Here is a 20,302-nt window from a genome sequence, read left to right on the forward strand (position 1 = left end):
TGACAACTGGTCTTCTGAGATGTGTACGTAATCAAATATAATACTGAGAAGTGATAAGTAATGACTGCACAATTACGCAGTGAATATTACATACTTCATACTAAGTAAAGTAAATTGTTGTTTAACTATGGTACTAACAGGAGAACACACTCAACTGCAGTGCAATATCTTCAGAAATGGGACTGCTGAATTAAGGTTTCAGATTAATTTGCGAAACTATATTCTACATTATTCATTTTGAATATGTACACTTTCTTTTAATAAAATGAGTTTATTATTGTGTACTACAGTCGTTTACATCGCTTGATTAGTAGAAAATTGGTTGTGTATAAGACAATACGTCCTCACTAAATAACAGATTTATTGCAGCGTACTGTTTAGCAGGTGGATCGGTTCCTCAGCTGCTGCTTTGAATCGTTTTTCTTTTGGGTGCTATTGTACGACTGCCGGTACAACAGCCTTTGGTTGGTCAGTTAGTTAAATTTTCGATAGATCATTTGAATGATTGTTTTATGGAAATGATGTGGAAAGAGCGTCTTTTTTTTCCTCTGGCTACCACCTTTTCAATAGACATTCTTCAATGGAACCGAAGGAGTTGTCCAGGAGAAGTGATTTTTAAGTTCGATTTAAAACTCACTTTGCTACCTGCCAGACATTTTAATTTTTAAGTTAGATTTGAAATTACTTTGCTACCTGCCAGACATTTTATGTTATTGGGCAAGTAATCAGAGATATTTGTTATTGCATACTGAACTCCTTTCTGAGCCACTGACAGCTTTAACAGTGGGTAAGATCTTTTTTCCCTCTAGTGTTCTCCCTATGGACAACACTGTTCTTCTCAAACTGTGATGGGCTGTTTATAACGAATGTCAGTAGCAAATATATATATTTTGACGGCGCAGTTAAAATGCCAACCTCCTTGAAGATTATTGTGCCTACGTGATTTCCGTGAGTGAACATCACATATTATTTTTACTGCTCTCTATTGTGCAATCAGTATTTTCTTTCTAAGTGATGAGTTACCTCAGAACATCATTCCGTAACGCATTTCCCTTTGTTGAGTTCAAGCATCGTAATCTTAAGGTTCTTTCAGCTTTAGCAACAGGTAGATCCGGCTTTTTGTAGTTTTTCTTATGTCTGTTGCTGTGGTTTGTTTATTTTCAGCCAGCTATGGCAGCTTTACTTTTGTAATTACGTGGACTGGATTTGTTGGAATGTCTCAGTTTTGATTCGTTCGACCGAAATGTGTCTTAAATCTCCCAAAATGCGTTCACACATACCAGCACAACTGTGACATGCCACACGTGCATGTTCGTTACTAGTATACTTGTAACTCGGATAGCCGCACACAGTACGATCCGCGTTCGGAACGGCCCCATGCGACCGGCGGCGCTGCAGGTGGCCAGCCGAGAGCGTCGGGTCGCCTCGTTATCGAGACCGCGCTCGGAACACGATAATCTCGCAGGCAGCATTCTCGCTGCTCAGTCTCGCTTACGAAAACGAGCGGGAATACGGCGACAGCTGACGGCCTCTAGTATAAACTACCTAGACGACATCGTTGTTATCGGCCACACCGCGAATGAACATCACAGTCATCTACCACAATTGTTCCTGTGCCTGCAGACTGAGGGCCTAAAATGCAACCTGCTATCTCATATCTGGGTCATATCATTTCCTGCGATGGCATATCGCCTACCACCTCCCACATCGCCGCTATAATGGTCCTTCCTCATCCATGCGAAGTCCACCAATTGCGGTCTTTCCTGGGTAAAATTGCTTACTATCGAAAATTCATTCCCTCCGCCGCCGACATCGCCGCCCCTCCATCACCTATGCCGAAAGAACGTGCCTTTTCGTTGGTTCCCGGCTTGTGAATCAGCTTTCCAAACCTTAAAGCGGAGGTTGCGCTCTGCGGCCATATAAACCCTCTCTTCCTCTCCTCTTGGCTACGGACACCTCAGACTATGGTGTTGGGGCTGTCCTTTCGCACTGTCTACAGGATGGATCAGAACGCCTGGTGGTGTACATATCTAAATCCCTTACAGATGCCCAATGCAAATATTCCCAAATTGAGAAGGAGGCCCTAGCCATCATGTTTGCCTGTAGCAAATTCATGCCATACCTTTATGGTACATCATTTCGCTTAGTCACTGACCATAAGCCCCTCGTGCCCTTATTTTCCCCATCATCCCAGTTACCCACAAAGACTTCCCACCACCAGCAGTGATGGGCCCTATTCCTTTCACATTTTAGGTACACCATCCATTTCCGGCCCACCTCCCAGCATGCCAACGCCAATACCTTGCCTCAGCTCTCCTCCGGCCAGTATTCAGCATTCGATTCGTCAGACCTCCTAATTTTTCAAGTCAATGACGACACACAGGATGCGTTAGGTGCATTCCCAGTCACGGCTGAGTGGGTGGCCGCAGCGACGACCGTAGATCCGTTCCTACAACTGGTGCGCCGCTATGTTCTCTGCGGCTGGCTGATGCTTCCTCTGCCTCACGCCCAGGCTGACCTCCAGTTCTTCTTCTCCATCCGCCATCAACTGGTGGCCGTCAACGAGGTGCTCCTCTGTAGCCTTGTTTTCACTTTTAAAACTCAGATGAAGAATTACACAGAGGATGGAGTACCATTCTCAGGAAGAAGCTCTTACATTATTTCTCAGTACCTGCAGGGCCACACCAGTGGGGACAAGAGTCCAGCCGGACTGCTCCTTGGTCGCCAGCCTCAGACCCTACTCCGTCTCCTCCTGCTGCCGGTTGGACCTCGAGCCCTGCCCGGCGTTTCCCGATACTCATCAGGCTCCAAGGTGTGGGCTCATAGTTTCGGGCCCCGGCCCAGCTGGCTTCGGGGGATCATTATCCGGCCCTGTGGTCGACAACTGTTCGACGTACGCCTGGACGACAGGGTGGTTTCATGTCACTGCAACCAACTGTGTCCTCGTTTCCTCGAGCAGCCGCAGCCCCAAATGCTGGCTCCCCTCTCTCTCCCGTCGCTGGCTCCTACCTTGGGGCCTACGTTGATGCCATCTCTTCAGTTGGTGGATGATCTTCCCAGAGATAGCCAGCAGCATCGGCTGCTAGCCCCACACCGCCGTATACTCCAAACCTGGGGCAGTTCCGGGACCTTTCCCTGAACCCACTTCCCGGCCTCTCTTCGGCGCCGCCTCGTTTGGATGACACGGACATCCCCATGCCGCTTTCCCAGCCCGACGTCGCCCCGCAACTGCCACTGCTTCGGCGTTCCAGCCGCCTCGCGCGGAAGACGGCGCCCCTACTCTCCGGCGGCCGGGTTCCACTATCAGAAGGACTTAGCTGCAGATCAGCCTACGGCACCGGGCTGTATTAGTACTCTCCCCTCCCCCCCCCCCCCCCCCCCGCGCGATATCACCTGTATCGCGCCAGCTTTTCCAAGGGGGGAGTGGTGTTACGCCCGAGCCAAGGTAGCCCCTGAGGGCCAGAAACCCATATTACACCACAAAGGATTGGGTTGTATATGTCCAAGTCGTACCAAAAGCACCATGGTAAACACCGGCTATTTAATACAAGAGAATGGAAACAGACATTCCAAGAACTACTTCGTGCAGGGGGAGTTCCAGCCGCGGCCTGCCGGAAGTATCACTATGCCAAAACCTGATTGGCTGGAGACAGCTATTTGGGGTTAGAACCAGCCCCGAAGTTCAGTTCATTCTGGATGCCGACCTCGTGAGCTTCGACTGCTGAAGATTACGTCTTCGTCTCTGAACTGGACTTTTACTAGTGTGTGTGTGTGTGTGTGTGTGTGTGTGTGTGTGTGTTACCACGAATCTCTGTGGAAAATTTAGAAGTGAACTTTTTGGTTTGTCTCAATTAGGAGACTTTTACTGCCATCGTTATTGTTACCTTTCTTTTGTTGTTCAATCATCAGCCTTGTAAACGTACTTAAATAAAAGTTGTGTTTGTGAAAAATTGTGAATTGTCAGTCACTACAGTGGCTATACACTACATCGTAGGAGGATAATTAAAAATGCACTGCTGACCACTGAAATTGCGATACTCGGAGGACAGCAAGCAATGCCCACGGTACTAACGATTACCAGTACATAGGAGGGTTGGAACTTTAATAGTGGCAACTATTTATTTACAGCTCGTACAAAATATATACGTGTTTCAAAGTTTTACTGACATTCAAAGTAGTCACCAGCATTGTGTATAACCCGTTGCCAGCGATGTGGAAGTCGTAGGATACTTTTAGCCATGCCTGTTGTGTTGACACTTCGAGCAGCGTGGTCTATTGCCAGACGAATCTGTAGCAGCTCTGAAGCGAATGCCGCGAAGTGTTTACTTCAGTTTAGAAATCGAGTTGAACTCACGAGGGCTTAAGTCAGGGGAGTGCAGTAGGTGGTATAGCACTTAGCAGCCCCATCAGTCAAACAAATAAGTAACAGCTTGCACTGTACGTGCTTGAGCATTGTCCTGCAAAATGACGGTCAGGTCCTGCATAAAGTGTCATCACTTCTGTCTCTAAGCTGATCGCAGGTTGTGTTCCAAAAATGAGTTCGGCCGCAATTACCTTGTTTGCCTGACCTGTTTTCGGTTCATCACTCCAATTCTCCTGGTCTTCAGGAAACGGGTGCTCCGCTTCCTCACTGACTTGGACACGTAGTCTCTTCCGTACACGGCCACCATCCGGGGAAGAATATCGATCGAGTTAACCCCTTCCGCAGTTTGAAATCTGATAACATCTTGCTGCTCCTCAGTCGTCGAATTTTGCTCTGTGAACGGCATGGTGTTTTCACAAGCAACGCCTGTCAAATGGACGCAATACACAACTGCATGTTTCTCTCCTACGTCATGTGCCTGTGCATTCGGACAACCAAGCTAAACACTTCATTCGCATTCCTAGATGTTTCACTATTTTAGCCCAAAGCGGAATATGCAAATTTCAGTCGGTTTGGTTGTCACAACGTGTCGTACCTTTACATTTGAACACTCCTTGTACATTCTGGGTACAGGTAAAGATTACGCAGCTAACTCCTCATTCGTTACAAGTAAATGAAAACACCTACACTCGTCCTTATGGTTTTATTTTATTTTGTCGCTACCAGTTTCAACGCTTCAGTGTTTTTATTTACTTGTCACGACAGTAGACGGCCGTCGTCCCAGAGACCTCCTGCTAAAAGGATGGACATACAAAAATTCCTCATTCAGAATTTCACGTATTAGTATTGATGATGTGCGAGTTAATCACGTTATGTATCGTGCAAGAAGGAGAAATGTCTAGCAGCACATGCCCGAACTCCACAGCAGCAGGGCCGTGATCTATCGAGACTGTCTGCTGTTTACCGTTTCGTAATATTGTCGCTCGAGTTGTTCAGGACCCCACGACTGCCGGCGAATGTGGAATCGATGGGCTCAGGAGGGACATATTCAATACAACAAGCCCTATGATATGACGCTCGGCTATGCAGGAACTTACAACCTAATCACCTTCATTGATCAGGAGTTGGGCTCGTTTGCAGCGATCCAGCTGTCCACATAACAAAAACGTGTGGAACACAACGGACTGTCAGCGCGGGCCCACTGCTCAGACTTCCCTTGACACGCCGTGGAGAAGGGCGCCACCAGTGGAGCCTCCAACTACAAAACTGGACACAGAAATGGCAGCATGCTGTCTTTTCATAGAAATCCTGGTACAGCAAACAGCATCGCAATGGACGTATGCGTGAGTGGAGGCTGCAAAGAGAACGAATGCTGCCAGATTGTATTCGTCTTAGCCATACTGGCCCCTAACCTGACCTAGTGTTGTGACATGCCATTGGGTAAACAACACGATCACTTCTCGTTCGGATAGTCGGTAATACGATCGGCAGCCATTATATATCTGACATGTCAAGGGCAGTGTTGTGGCCTGTTTTCGATGTCTTCGTCACGTTATCCTTCAACAAGATAATACAAGACCACATGTCGCTCGTACTGTCCTGATCTACCTCGATACAGAAGGTGCCGAAATGTTGCCCTGGCTAATACGTGCTCCAGATCTCTCACACAATGAAGAAATCTTGTCATGTCGAGAGACAGCTAGGTCACCACTCGTCACCCTCTACCATTGTTGACCTTTCACAGAGTAGAAGCGGTGCGAAACGACGTACCCATGTCTGCTTTCAAGCTCAGTTCGATTCGATGCGAAGCTTTATCATAGGACTGTCGTACTAAAGCTATCCAGACAGGAACCTCCACTTCATGTATCATAGGAAGTAGTGGGGTAATCGTAACAGCCGCTGCAATGACGCATGCAGAAGGTGAGTTTATTTGGAGCTGCGATAGCATAAAAGCCTAATTGCCTCTCATCCGCCTACAGGCAGTATGAGCTTCTCAATCGAAAATTTCATGAAGAGTGAAATCTGTTCTGTAATACGTTTTTTAAACGACAAACGTTCCAGACCTTTAGACATTAATTATGAATTTTGTGCTGTATATGGCTCAAATGTTACTCCGTCCAAACAGGCCCCTTAAGGTCCAACGGTGCTGGCCGACCGCAATGTCATCCTCAGCCAACAGGCTTCACTGGATGCAGATATGGAGGGACATGTGGTCAGCATACCGCACTACCGAACGTTGTCGGTTTTCGTGACTGGAGCCGCTACTTTTCCATCAAGCAGCTTTTCACGACGTCTGAGCGCACCCCCTTACCAAAAGCGCTCGCCAGACCCGGGCGATCACCCATCCACGTGCAGGTCAAACCTGACAGCGCTTAACTTCGGTGAACTGACGAAAACCGTTGTTATCACCATGGCAAGGCCGTTAGCCCCCGTGCATGTTAAGAGGGCAGTTATTTTGTGTTTAAGATTAAGAAGACAAATGTTCGTGATGATCCGTGGCAGTCCGTCTATAGATAGCAGCTGGTTGGTAGAGAACGTTTACAAAAATGAAATTCGCGAAAACCTGCATTTCACGATATCTCAGATATCGGGTTTTCATTATATAATTTATGAACAATTATGGTATTGCAAATTCTGAGGTCGTTGGGTTCCAAAACTTCCTTCTGAGAACCACAAAACAACGGACAAGTGTTTCTACGGACAAAACAGCTGTCAGTGGTGTGGCGCCATACCTCCTTGTGAAAACAAGGACCTTATGGTTATGGTTACTTACTTACGTAAGGGATCTCATTTGTGAATGTTATGGAACTAGGAGGCATAATAAATTTTGAAATAACGTGGCCACACTCTGCTCGACAGGTGGAAGATCTCTTGCGTCTGTTGAAATGGGGCGTTTTTGACCATCTCCACAGCAACGACTTAGATCCACATCTTTATGCACATGAGAAAGTGGCTTGGCTCTCAACACTTTGACTCCGACGTAGAACTTCTAGGTGCTATCATGCGGCGGCTACAATGTTGTTAAAGGATACGATGAATCCTTAAATGTGAATGCTGATTATGTAAAGAATTAATATGAAGGCGCAGTTATAAGATTTTTCTAATGAATTTTTTTTAACTCTGCTTTATGGAATGTACATTGCTGTTCGTTACAAGTGCATGAGTCCTATAAGTATATATTTCTCTGTCGGCTTTTACAGCATTTTTGTACGCTGAAGTCTAGTAAAAAAGGAAAAATGGACAAAGTTCTTGGGAATTACAATCCAGGGCAGTCTCAAATGGGACATGCATATCGATTCCTTAGCCTGTAAGCTGTCGAAGAATGTATTTGCTACAAATATGATTAGCAAATATTGTAAAGGTATGGGAGTTCTAAAAACTGATTATCATGCCCTGTTCTCATCAAATTTAAACTATGCCGTAGAAATATGGGGTGCAACAACTCAAGCCAACCTCAACACATTATTAATACTACAGAAAAAGTTATTAGAATTATTTGTGGTGCCAAACCTAAAGAATCACGTCGGAATCTGTTCCCAAAATTAGGTGTGTTTACCATTACAGGTGTACACATATGGAAAGTTATATTGCTCGTGAAAACAATAAATCCAAATTTCAACTGTGACCTGCACCAATACGATACAAGGCAAAAGTTCAGATACCATGTAAATAGCCACAGAACAGCTTTATATGAAAAAATGCACTTCATGCTGCGCTGAAGCTAGCCAAAGCCCTACCAAAAAGTCTCACAGCCCTTCCTAACAAATTAAAAGATCAGCTAAAAAGAATTCTAATTGAAAACTCTTTTTATTCCCTAGACGAGTACTATATCTATACGAAAAGTGCTTCGTAAGTATGTCAAGCTCATAGTTTTAAGTAACCTACAACTAATATAATGTTGTTAACAACAATATTTGTAATATTGTGATTGTATACTACCAAATGTAAAATGCATCAAAATGTAAAATTTATTAATACAAAGAAATCTTTAGTTTGTAATTTATAAACTGACGTATTCAGAAAAATAATCTGTATGATGTCCTGAAACTGTATTATTTCCAGGGATTGTATTTGATTATTGGATGCTGAATAAATATTATTATTATTATTATTATTATTATTCATTTTCATTCATTCTGACGCACGGTGAATATTGGCTGTCGAAGTTTTGGGTGGGTTAATCTGGGAAGCAATCTACACTGAAGCTCAGTTCCAATAACCTCACGGAACGAAATACTAGTCAGCCCCTTAGAAGGGCGCACAGCTCGCTTTGGCGCGCTGTAGGTGGTGTGGACTGGTACAATGTCATGCGACCCGCCGCCGTTGACCTAAGTCATACCAGTGAAGTGGTGTGTTTGTGCCATTCGGATCTAAGGAATTGTAACAGTAAGGTAGGACGATGTGGAGACGTGGCAGGAAGGTAGAATGAAGCAATTGTGTCTAGACGTAAAAAGTAACAATAGTGATCTGTAGTAGATCATAGAAACGTCTGTGGATTCGTTCATCCAGTATTCTTAACAGGTCGCCTTTCGCTATCGGATAGCTGTTTCCGCCTCTTAGTGTTTCCTGGGAATCTCCAACTTATATTCAGATACTGTTATTACATGAGTGGTGTCTGTTCTTTCGGACACAACACAGTCATGACTCTGCTGATATATATATATATGTATATATATATGTCTGTCGGACATTTTTTGAACGTTTGTATTTTTTTGGTTCTAATAAAACCCCATGTCACTCCAAGCATGTGTGTCAATTTGTACCTCTCTATTTACATTATTCCGTGATTTATTCAGTTTTCAAATATATAATGACTTTTTGATCACCCAATATATATATATATATATATATATATATATATATATATATATATATATATATATAGGGTGGTCCATTGATCGTGACTGGGCCAAATATCTCAGTAAATAGGCGACAAACGAAGAAATTACAAAGAACAAAACTTGTCTAGGTTGAAGGTGGAAACCAGATGGCGCTATGGTTCGCCCGCTATATGGCGCTGCCATAGGTCAAACGGATATCAACTGCGTTTTTTTTATATAGGAACCTCCATTTTTATTACATGTTCGTGTAGTACGTAAAGAAATATGAATTTTTTTGTTGGACCCTTTTTTCGCTTTGTGATAGATGGCGCTGTAATAGTCACAAGCATGTGGCTCACAATCTTAGACGAACAGTTGGTGACAGGTTGGCATTTTTAATTAAAATACAGAACGTAGGTACGTTGGAACATTTTATTTCGGTTGTTCCAATGTGATACATGTACCTTTGTGAACTTATCATTTCTGGGAACGCATGCTGTTACAGCGTGATTACCTGTAAATACCACATTAATGCAATAAATGCTCGAAATGATGTCCGTCAACCTCAATCCATTTGGCAATACTTATAACGACATTCTTCTCAACAGCGAGTAGTTCGTCTTCCGTAATGTTCGCACATGCATTGACAATGTGCTGACGCACCTTATCAAGGCGTTGTCGGACTACGATGGCAAATATGCTTCAACTTTCCACACAGAAAGAAATCCGGGGACGTCAGATCCGGTGAACGTGCGGGCCACGGTATGGTGCTTCGACGACCAATCCACTTGTCATAAAATAAGCTATTCAATACCTCTTCAACAGTACGCGAGCTATGTGCTGGACATCCATCATGTTGGAAGTACATCGCCATTCTCTCATGCAGTGAAACATCTTGTAGTAACATCGGTAGAACATTACGTAGGAAATCAGCATACATTGCACCGTTTAGATTGCCATCGATAAAAAGGGGGTCCATTACCCTTCCTCCCATAATGCTGCACCATACATTAACCCGCCAAGGTCGCTGATATTCCACTTGTCGCAGCCATCGTGGATTCTCCGTTGCCCAATAGCGCATATTATGCCGGTTTACGTTACCGCTGTTGGTTAATGACGCTTCATCGCTAAATAGAACGCGTGCAAAAAATCTGTCATCGTCCCGTAATTTCTCTTGTGCCCAATGGTCGAACTGTACGCGACGTTCAAAGTCGTCACCATGCAATTCCTGGTGCATAGAAATATGGTACGGGTGCAATCGATGTTGTAGCATTCTCAACACCGACGTTTTTGAGATTCCCGATTCTCGCGCACTTTGTCTGCTACTGATGTGCGGATTAGCCGCGACAGCAGCTAAAACACCTACTTGGGCATAAAAATTTGTTGCAGGTCGTGGTTGACGTTTCACATGTGGCTGAACACTTCCTGTTTCCTTAAATAACGTAACTATCCGGCGAACGGTCCGGACACTTGGATGATGTCGTCCAGGATACCGAGCAGCGTACAAAGCACACGCCCATTGGGCATTTTGACCACAATAGCCGTACATCAACACGATATCGACCTTTCCCGCTATTGGTAAACGGTCCATTTTAACATGGGTAATGTATCACGAAGTAAATACCGTCCGCACTGGCGGAATGTTACGTGATATCACGTACTTATACGTTTGTGACTATTACAGCGTTATCTATCACAAAGCGAAAAAAGTGGTCCTACTAAAACATTTATATTTCTTTACGTACTACACGAATATGTAATAAAAATGGGGGTTCCTATTTTAAAAAACGCAGTTGATATCAGTTTGACCTATGGCAGCGCCATCTAGGGGGCCAACCATAGCGCCATCTGGTTTCCCCCTACAAGCTAGGCAAGTTTCGTTCTTTGTAGTTTCCTCGTTTGACGCTTATTTCGTGAGATATTTGGCCCGGTCTCTTTCAATGGACCACCCTAAAGTCAAAAACCGACGCCAGCCGCACGAGGCACTGAAATAATTCAATGGCGATAAATGAAAATTTGTGCTGGACCGGGATTGGAACCTGGATTTCCCGTTTTACGCGAGCATTGGCCTTCAGCGCTTCGGCTATCCGAGCACGTTTCCTGTCCAACACAAATCCCCGACTTGTCGCGTGCTACTTCCGTAGCGCCCCCTTTTCATTTTCCCCATTGCTCACGGAATCGCTCACGGTTCCCGCAAGAGATCGGCCCTAGTGTGCACCCACACAGAACATATAATGAAATACTGTCAAGGCACGGACATGCCCGAAAGTCCAGAAACCATTCACACGACAGTAATATCTAAATCGTGACCTCATTTCATGATATCTTCAGTGTGGATACACCCTGGTCTGGCCTTTTGCGAGAATCATGCGAGATGATGCGAGCAATGACGAAAATGGCCATGAGGGGGCGGGGGCGAGGGGGCCATAGAAATAGTGTGCGAAAAGTTGGGAATTTGGGTTGGACGGGAAGCTTTCCGATAGCCGTAGCGGTCGTGGCGGCCGCTCGCGTAAAACTGGAAACCCATGTTCGAGTCCCGGTCCAGCACAAGTTTTCACTTATCGCCACTGAATTATTTCAGTGCTCTCATGCAGTTGATGTCGGTGTTTCTCCTTCATCATTATACGATAGCTAGCAGTTGAGCTGAGCAGACGTACCTCCAGTGAAACCACCCTAGAAGAAGGCTCGCCGCTGCCAGTCCGTGGAGTCGAGGCCACTCACTTCTTCCCATTTCGACAGAAATACGCATGTTACCAAGATGCAATGTCCTTGTGCTTTCATACCTTCGCATGCATACCCTGAGCATTACAGAGAGCGCATTCAGTCGGGTACCGAAAAGTGTCTGACCACACAGAAGAGAAGGACTGAAGCAAATTGAAAAGCGGAGATAGCTGACTAACCACTTAGGTTAACTTCATTCCTCTGGCACCCTAATGATTCTAACAACCCTACATAATGCGAGACACTAAAACCTCACATGGTGATGCCACTGCCCAGAAATGTCCAACTCGGTCTGACCACCTGATAAAAAGAAAAAGAAAATTCACAGTACACTAGGTACAAGTGTTTTAACAAGCTCACATATGAATAGACGATGACTGATAAGGAAGCACAGGTGGAACACGAATGCTTACAGCAGTGTCTTACATGTAATGGGTTCTTCTTTGATCGTCCATCAGAAGACTGGATACAGTGTTAAAAATACCGCGTATAGTGGCACGAGTATTGTTCGAACTTTTTAGGCAGTTTTTGTTTTAATCAAAGACACTGGCTTTTAATCAAATTAACTTTTAAGAAAATTATTAGTTCATTCCACCCTCGAGTTCCTGTCCAGCGCACAGTTCTTATCTGCCAGAAGCTTTCAGTTAATGTATTATCTTATACTTTCTATGAATAAAAATTGTATGTAATTTTATTAGTACTGTTATTTTACGCCACGCTCAAAATCATTTGCATTGGTACGAATTCAAGACGACGCTTTTCCGTTAGTTTTGTAAGCTATTAGCAGATATAGTACTGTTTTAGTCATCCACGTCGCACTCTCACAAAAATATTTTTGGTTTCAGTGTTGTGCACTAAAATTTTCCATTAGTTAGCCTGAAAAACTGAGTGGCCATACGTCCATAATGAGTGAGATTTTGAGCTTAGAAATGGAATAAGAGATTAATATTAATTGTTGCAGAGATTTTGCGAGCGATTTTTTAGGGAAAAAAAAGAAAACAGAACACTGTAATGGCGGGTTTGTTGTGAAACGACGGAGGTGTTTTATTATTATTTATTTGTGTTACATCTTCACGACGCTCCTACTCTGTAATCCTTCACTACATAGGGTGTTTCATCAACAGGAATTTTCGAACAACCTTTTGAAATAAGTTAGTTTCAGTAGTTTTAGCAGTGCTGTTATGATGTTTATGTTTAATCTCTCGTAGTACTGGCATAATAACTGTGATTACATTAAAACAAAAACTTATGTGGCTAGCTACAAGTTAGTAAAACGTCATTGTGTTTGAACACGCAAAGATTTTCAAAAACCATTTTATTAAAAAAGATCGTTAACATGCCTTCTTGTCCAAGTCAAACCAAGATGTAAAATAGTGATTGTAGTCCCAAAATGTTATCTAACCAGTAAGTACTGTCTGTTGTCTGTTTCAGCGTGATTTCTACTTTGTCATCAATGAAGTTATTACGAACGCGAGCTCAAAGTTTTTCAACATCATCGATATCAACGTGGAGAAATGGAGTAAGGAATGTTCGTACGTGGACGGTATGGTCGAAATCTTGGAGGACGTGCCTGAAGACACAATAGTAAGTGTAAAGCAGCAACAGCAACAATAGCCATACCACACACGTTATCTGAAAACTGCAGGCCGGTGAATGTTTCGTGTCATTACACTGGTCTCTTTCACACATGGAACTTCAGAAAAATGTTTGTTTTCAACCCTCTGTACAAGCTGTTGTCTACCTAATTAAGCCTCCGCGGTTTCTGCAGGAAGCATTCGAATATTCAGGGAGTTAATGAATATGCTCAGAATCTATCCTCGAGGCAGGTTCTTGGAGCTGCCAAGTGTGCGCAAGTCATTTGGGCCCTCTTCAAAGGTCTGCCACTGATTCTGCGTCTAGTACATTCGCGCCCCAGGGGCACAGGGCTGACTGAACTCACCGGCTCTGTCTGTCTTTCTTTTGTTGTTCTCTGTCAGTCTGACCTACGTACGTGAGCAGTGTTCTAGCATAAGTAATACAATTGTTAAGTAACCAGTTTCTTTCGTAAACAAACTGTAGTTTTCTAGTACCCCCAATAATTGGAACATGTTGTTTACATGACCTCCCGATTCTTGCATGACATGACTAACTAGTCGACCAATTACTCATACTTTTTGGAGGTACAATGTATTTCCCTACATTAAGAGCCCCTTGTAATAGTCTCACATTTCGTCAAAATATTATAATTGCACCGTATAACGTCGTCTAATCCACAAAACGTTTGAGACCGCCCATCACTGTCAGTTTGTTCCCTGTTATAGTATAGAAGACGCTAACTAAGCAAACTGCTATTATTGGCGTCATAATTTGCATGTTCAAGACTGTATGTACAGGGGGGAACTCCTGTAACCCGTATAGGATGGGCCATAAGTCACGATCGGAAATGTTTAATGCTATTGTATTGAAAGAAGAAGCATCATAAAATGCAACAAGGAAGATGAAACGAGTCCCGAGATTTAGCAGAAATTGTGTTTAATAGAAAAAGATACACGCAAGAAGGTGATAACACAGAAACGAATGTTACTAAACATTAATTACATATTTCAAACTCTCTCTGTATGCTGATCTTCGTTCTCATTGATGCTGCCCTATCGAAATGAATGGTAACCTTCTTTCTTCATCCAACGACGCACGAAAGTTCCGGGCATGTTCATCTCCGTCAACAGCTTCGGTGTTGATTCTGCTAGTGAATGATGCATTTGTCACAAACTCGGTTTCAAAGGCCTTTCTTTCCAATTTCCGAGAATTAGCATCCATCTGGGATTCTTTCTTGAAGCGATTAAAAATGGTTTCTCTAATTTCATCATAAGCCTCACCCGTTCGATACTTTTCATGCACCCATACACAAAGAAGAACACGTTCCTCAGTTGTAAATCTGCTTGTATCGATCATTATAACAAGAATGGTTACAGCAGTATCACCTTGACACAAGAACAGAATACGATTACGTGCCGTAGCATTCGCCAGAACCACAAGCAAAACAACACGATCACATACCGTATTTTCATGGAGCGACGCCTGCGTTGTTTTAATTTGACGCCAAGCAATTACAGTCTGAGAGTGACCTCTAGCAGAAAAAGACGTACTATGACCAGGGAACATTATTTTCACTTTAGAATACATTTCCAGACCCATGTAACCGTGAAAGCATACGATAAATTATTTGAATACTTTCCGATCTTCACTTCTGGCTCACGCTGTACAATAAAAGGAGCTAAAGTCAATTCAGATTAGAAGAGTAGTTGGGCAAGAATTGGATAGTTGCGTGCCTAATACAACAGTACATGATGGGAGGGACTCTTCATGGTGTACAGCATCTGCTACGAAACTCATAAAGGAACAGCGATTACAGCACAGTAGAGGTAAAACAAAACATAGGCTATAAAGGCTAATTTTTCTAAATGGGAACAAACTGCAGGAAACGACTCCTGACAGTATAATGAACAGAAAAGGATGTTCGGACATATAGCCATAAATGGGTTCCAAGGGAAGTATACCAACTCGGAGATGGAGATAAAAGATTGAAAGCACAAATGAGATCTAGCAAGTGGGAATATTCCCTCTGGAGTAATGTTTTAACTCCAGCCTCAAGAGGGCGTGAATGGTGTTTTTGCTACAAGATCGCCGCGGTGGCAAGTCCGTAAGTAATAAGTAGGGCCAGGATTTTAATGGTAATTCAGATTTTTTCCCTGAACTTCAGTAAGGTAACCAGATTTCTGGGACTCGAAAATAGGAACATTTTTATAATTGCCGAGTGTTCAGGATGAAATAATTCTATGTAATCGTTAGACATTATTATGGCTTACAACGAAATGAATAGTAGGCACCAAATGATGATACAACAAACATAATCTTAAACATAGGCGCATTCATAGTTACTGTATACTTATAATACACTTAAATCTTAATAGTCAGCAAACAGAACACAACACACAGATTTAATTCATTCCTGCCACCAAACCGAATTTAATTCAGTACATATTTTCATCCCTTTAAGAAGTCGTAGAATTCCAGATGACTCCAGTTCAGCATCATTATTGTTTTCAAAGTCAACTTTCATTTGAGTTCTGATGCCTGTGTCTTATTCATCAAAGAAAATACACGCTCGACTGCAGCATTTGTATCGGGAATGCATAACACAAACTCCACATGTTACAAATATTTTCATAAGATGTATGTCTGAATGTGAAGCGCTGTAACATTTGTACCCAACACAAGTCACTGACAGTTTTTTCTGTGTTCTGTTTCTCCGTTTGCTGAGATATGACAGACTGATGCATATTAACGCATTCTAGGAGCAAGTAATAATTATTAATTTTGCACTTTGGTAACACGTTTTTAAGAGACTCGTAGCATTTTTGTACCTCATCCCATGTAGGTACATTGTGCAAAAGAACCCACATCTAGCATGAAAATGCATTAACTGATCCGTCCACTGTTCAGTGTATTGTGCATTGCTATGATACAATGTACAGGCTGTTTTAGTGATATTAATAAATTTTATATCTCGCTCAGATTCAAGTTTCCTTGAATCACTTCTTGTAACTTGAGCTATGAATATAGTGATTCGTTTTTCATTCATATTCATTCTTAAATCATGAAGTGCTTCTTCAACCTCTAAAGCTGTAAAATGCTGTCTTTCTGTCTTCAGTACTGCTGCGTCATAAGTCCTACACTATTTATGACAACGAAATGCCCGTGAAAGCATTAAGGTTACCGATAAGCAAATACAGCTCATTAGGCCTCTAATACAAACTTCAGCGCAAATATTATTGAAGATCTCGAACGCATTATCAGATAGGTTGTGTGCACACATTTCATAACACAGCCCGTCATGGTATATTAGATCAGGAATACTATATTGAAATAAAGCATGGATACTTGCTAGAAACATAAAAACTTACATGTTGAAACTTCACATGACCGAGAATTTTATTTTATTTCTATAAACAGGAACATTTAGGCTTCCCGGCATAACCCAACAGGGACTGGGGGACTGAACTCAGAAAATCGGAACTGTCCCAGCCCACTTTAATTTAATTTTACATCAATTAAGCGCGAATCCATGTGTTATAGTGTATAGAATGTATTTCTTCTGTCCGTATAAAGTCGTACTTTCACCTTGTTTAGTAATGGCTCATATTTCGGATAACTTTTTCGTAGGTCATATTTCGGCCAATATTTGCCGAAATTGGTGTATTTGTCGTATTTTTAAGGACACAAGAATAAAAACATGAACATGCTGATCACATGACAATGTTTCAGGTTATACTATAGTAGGCAAGCAGCGCAGCACACTAGCCGATTCGTTTGCTTAAGGCGTGGTTGCGCGTGGTCGACAAAGCTTTTCGAAGCCACAGAGACTATTTCCGTCGTAATGAATGTCGCACATGTGGTGACACGATTCGTTGTGAATACAAACTCAGCTTGGTTCAACGTGCCGAAGGTAAAGTGCTCTAACAGCATAAAGTTTCGAGGTATTGTTCGTGAGTTTGGTGAGGCGTTCTTCAGCACTGACGAGGAAATATTATTTTGCAAACTACGTGAAGTTAAATTTAGTGCAGAACCGTGCTTTAATGTGGAAAAACATTGTAATACCGTCAAACATAGCAACTGTGTAAAGAGAAGTGCTGAAAATTATAGCAGACAAACGCTGGTATTTGAGTGTAGGTCCATCTTCAACTGTGCAATCATCCTTCAATGATTTGTGTGAGATGACGGTATCTTGGAACTCCCCACTGAAGAAGCTGAAGGATCCATGCTTCAGGTAGTTCTTGGAGCAGTGCAGAACACATCCAGTTCCAGATGAATTCGCATTGAGAAAGAATTATTTATACGTGTGCTACGTGAAGGTGCTCAACAAAATATGAATTGTGTAGCTGACCAAAAGGCCTGGGTGTCCACAGGTGAAACCACCAGAACATTCCCACTCACTTGGCGTGTTTGTTATATGTGCTTTTAATCACTGAAACATACTCTGTCAAATGTCTTTTATTTCCACCTTCAGGTGGGTGTACCTCCCCTCAGGGACTATTTCCAGCAGTTTGTCCTCATTTAACAAAATCATTCGCTATATAGAGAGATCACAAATTAAGTGCATTTGTCTGTCAAAAGACAGCAAGTGAAGCCTTCAGCGACTATCGTAGCAGAATCTTATTGTAAGATTTTTCTCGCAATACCTAAAGAGATTCCAATCCTATTTTAACCATTTCAGTGGCACCAAAGTTAGTGTCCAAACATTCATGGACAGTACAGAAACGGAAACTGACTGTAACATAGCAGAAGTAGAAATGCTGAACTTCGCTTTCAAATGTTCGCTCACAAATGAGGATCAGGAGTTCTGCCGCAGTCGAATCCCCGCACCATTGTGAAGACAAATGATGCGTAGGGTGCAGACTGTTTACAACGTACCACAACTGTGTTGTGGAAATCGAGACGGACAACTGATACAGGACACTTGTGGTTTAGCAAGTCGTGAGACAACATCACATATGCCACAAAAGTCACTTAAGCTATAGTACTTGCCCGTCGCCCGATAGTTTCAATATTCTCTCACTCTCTCCGCGCTAACACCTAACCCGAGAGAAAAAATCAACAGCATCTTTCATGTAGGAAACTGAATGTATTTTAATTCTATACTGAACTACGCTTTCGCTAGAGGCTGCGGTTATCGAATTATTCAAGAAAAACGTACAACTGTAACCTTGAAACGCATCCTAACTCCTACATTTACTTCCATCGGTCGGGATCTTTAGTGCATTGTTCATAGCATTCCCTCCTACCTCTGTAATTTGTGACTACATGAATTATTTCTCATATTCGACGTTTTTTTGCGTCTTCTTTGACTGGGCTACTACTACGCCGTCTTAGTCATGCATTTACAGATTGTGTAAATTTCACCTCTCAATTAAATGCCCTTCTTACTGCAGAACTACGGTGCTTGTAAGGATTTAGATCGAATAATTGTAAACAGAATTAATTTTTGTATTACGTTTACAAAAGTCTATTTTCTTTAATTATCCTCACGCGAATGTTTAGATTAATAATATTAAAGAAATACTTCATTAAATCAGTGGCGTAATAGCCCAGTCAATGAAGACTAAAAGGATGGAATACTAAAAATCCTGACCGCAGAGGAGTGAGTGTGTGTGTGTGGGGGGAGGGGGGGGGGGGAGAGAGGGGTGCAGGTACGTGGAGCTGCGTTTGAGGTCACTGTTGTATGCTTCTCTTGGATAATTCGAAAACCGTGGCCTCAGGTGAAATCGGGTCCGAGTACAAAATCAAACTACATTAAATTTCCTGCAAGAAAAGCTTCTGTTCATTTTTCCTCTAGAGCTAATAGTTTGCGTGAAAAGAGTGCTTTCACACTTAAAGCTTTCCACCATTAAGTGCGAAAATCTTTTTCTTGTGCCTATCTGCGTCCAAGCATCTCCGCTCTATGGCGAGTAGCAACTTTCCTTCTCATAATATTATTACATTCCATCCATTGGCTGAAAGCTTGAAGTGTGAAAATCTTTTTGTTGTACCTATCTGCGGCTCAGCATCTCCGCTATATGGTGAGTAGCAACTTTCCTTCTCATAATATTGAACTTTAATTTTCTTTATTTTCAAATACATTTGTGTGTAACATTTGTGTTTTGTGTGTAACATTTATGTTTTAAGTACAATAACGCGTATTTAATGATTTGTTGAATTTCACATTCGTTTCACTCTCATCTGTTAACGGCTGCCTGTACTTGATCAGAAGTACACTTTCTCAAATAACTGATGACTGATTCAATGCATGAACCAATTTAGCCCTTTCATTAACTTCCACTGATCAGAAACTGGTTATCTTTTTCGACAGTAAAGAGCTTCAAAACAATAATGTGTGCTACGTCATGAAGGTTTTGAAGAAAAAAAGAAAATCTTTTTTGATTTGACCTCGGAAGTTTCAATGACCTCCGAACAGATTTATGTAGTTGTCCACTCTACCTGGCTTGCAGTCACTGCAACTTTATGTCACCTAACTAATCTGATACTTACTAAGGAATCATTCAACTCCGGAAGTCTAAGTAAACAACCTGTCTTCATAAGGCAATCAATAAATTTATCAAGTAGAAGTCATAATTGTGCGTACTTGATATTTTTCCGGAAATTTATCTAAAATCCTTGTAGCAAGAACAGTTTGGGTAATGTTGCCATCAATGGACCGGTTCCATGAATGGACCATCGCTTTATTTTTGTTTGCTCGATGGCTACTCCCATATAGCTATGCTGAACCGACTTACCAGATAAGAAACTTGCCACTACCTTTGTTTGAAAGTTGTAGGTTACAATGAAGACCTGATGTAAATGCAGTAAGAAAATTATGTTATTT

At 42.4% G+C, this 20,302-nt stretch overlaps 1 protein-coding gene across 1 annotated transcript in view; it reads left to right on the top strand.

Moving 5' to 3' along the window:
* The window catches only part of LOC126456345 (uncharacterized), a 52,012-nt gene that overhangs the window by 12,912 nt on the left and 18,798 nt on the right, over positions 1–20,302 (top strand). The window contains exon 2 of the mRNA XM_050092097.1: positions 13,336–13,488. Within this exon, the coding sequence (XP_049948054.1) occupies positions 13,336–13,488 (153 nt within the window). The remainder of the gene's footprint in view (positions 1–13,335; positions 13,489–20,302) is intronic.

The sequence above is a fragment of the Schistocerca serialis genome, chromosome 2 (genome assembly GCF_023864345.2).
Source record: "Schistocerca serialis cubense isolate TAMUIC-IGC-003099 chromosome 2, iqSchSeri2.2, whole genome shotgun sequence".
Lineage (NCBI taxonomy): Eukaryota > Metazoa > Arthropoda > Insecta > Orthoptera > Acrididae > Schistocerca > Schistocerca serialis.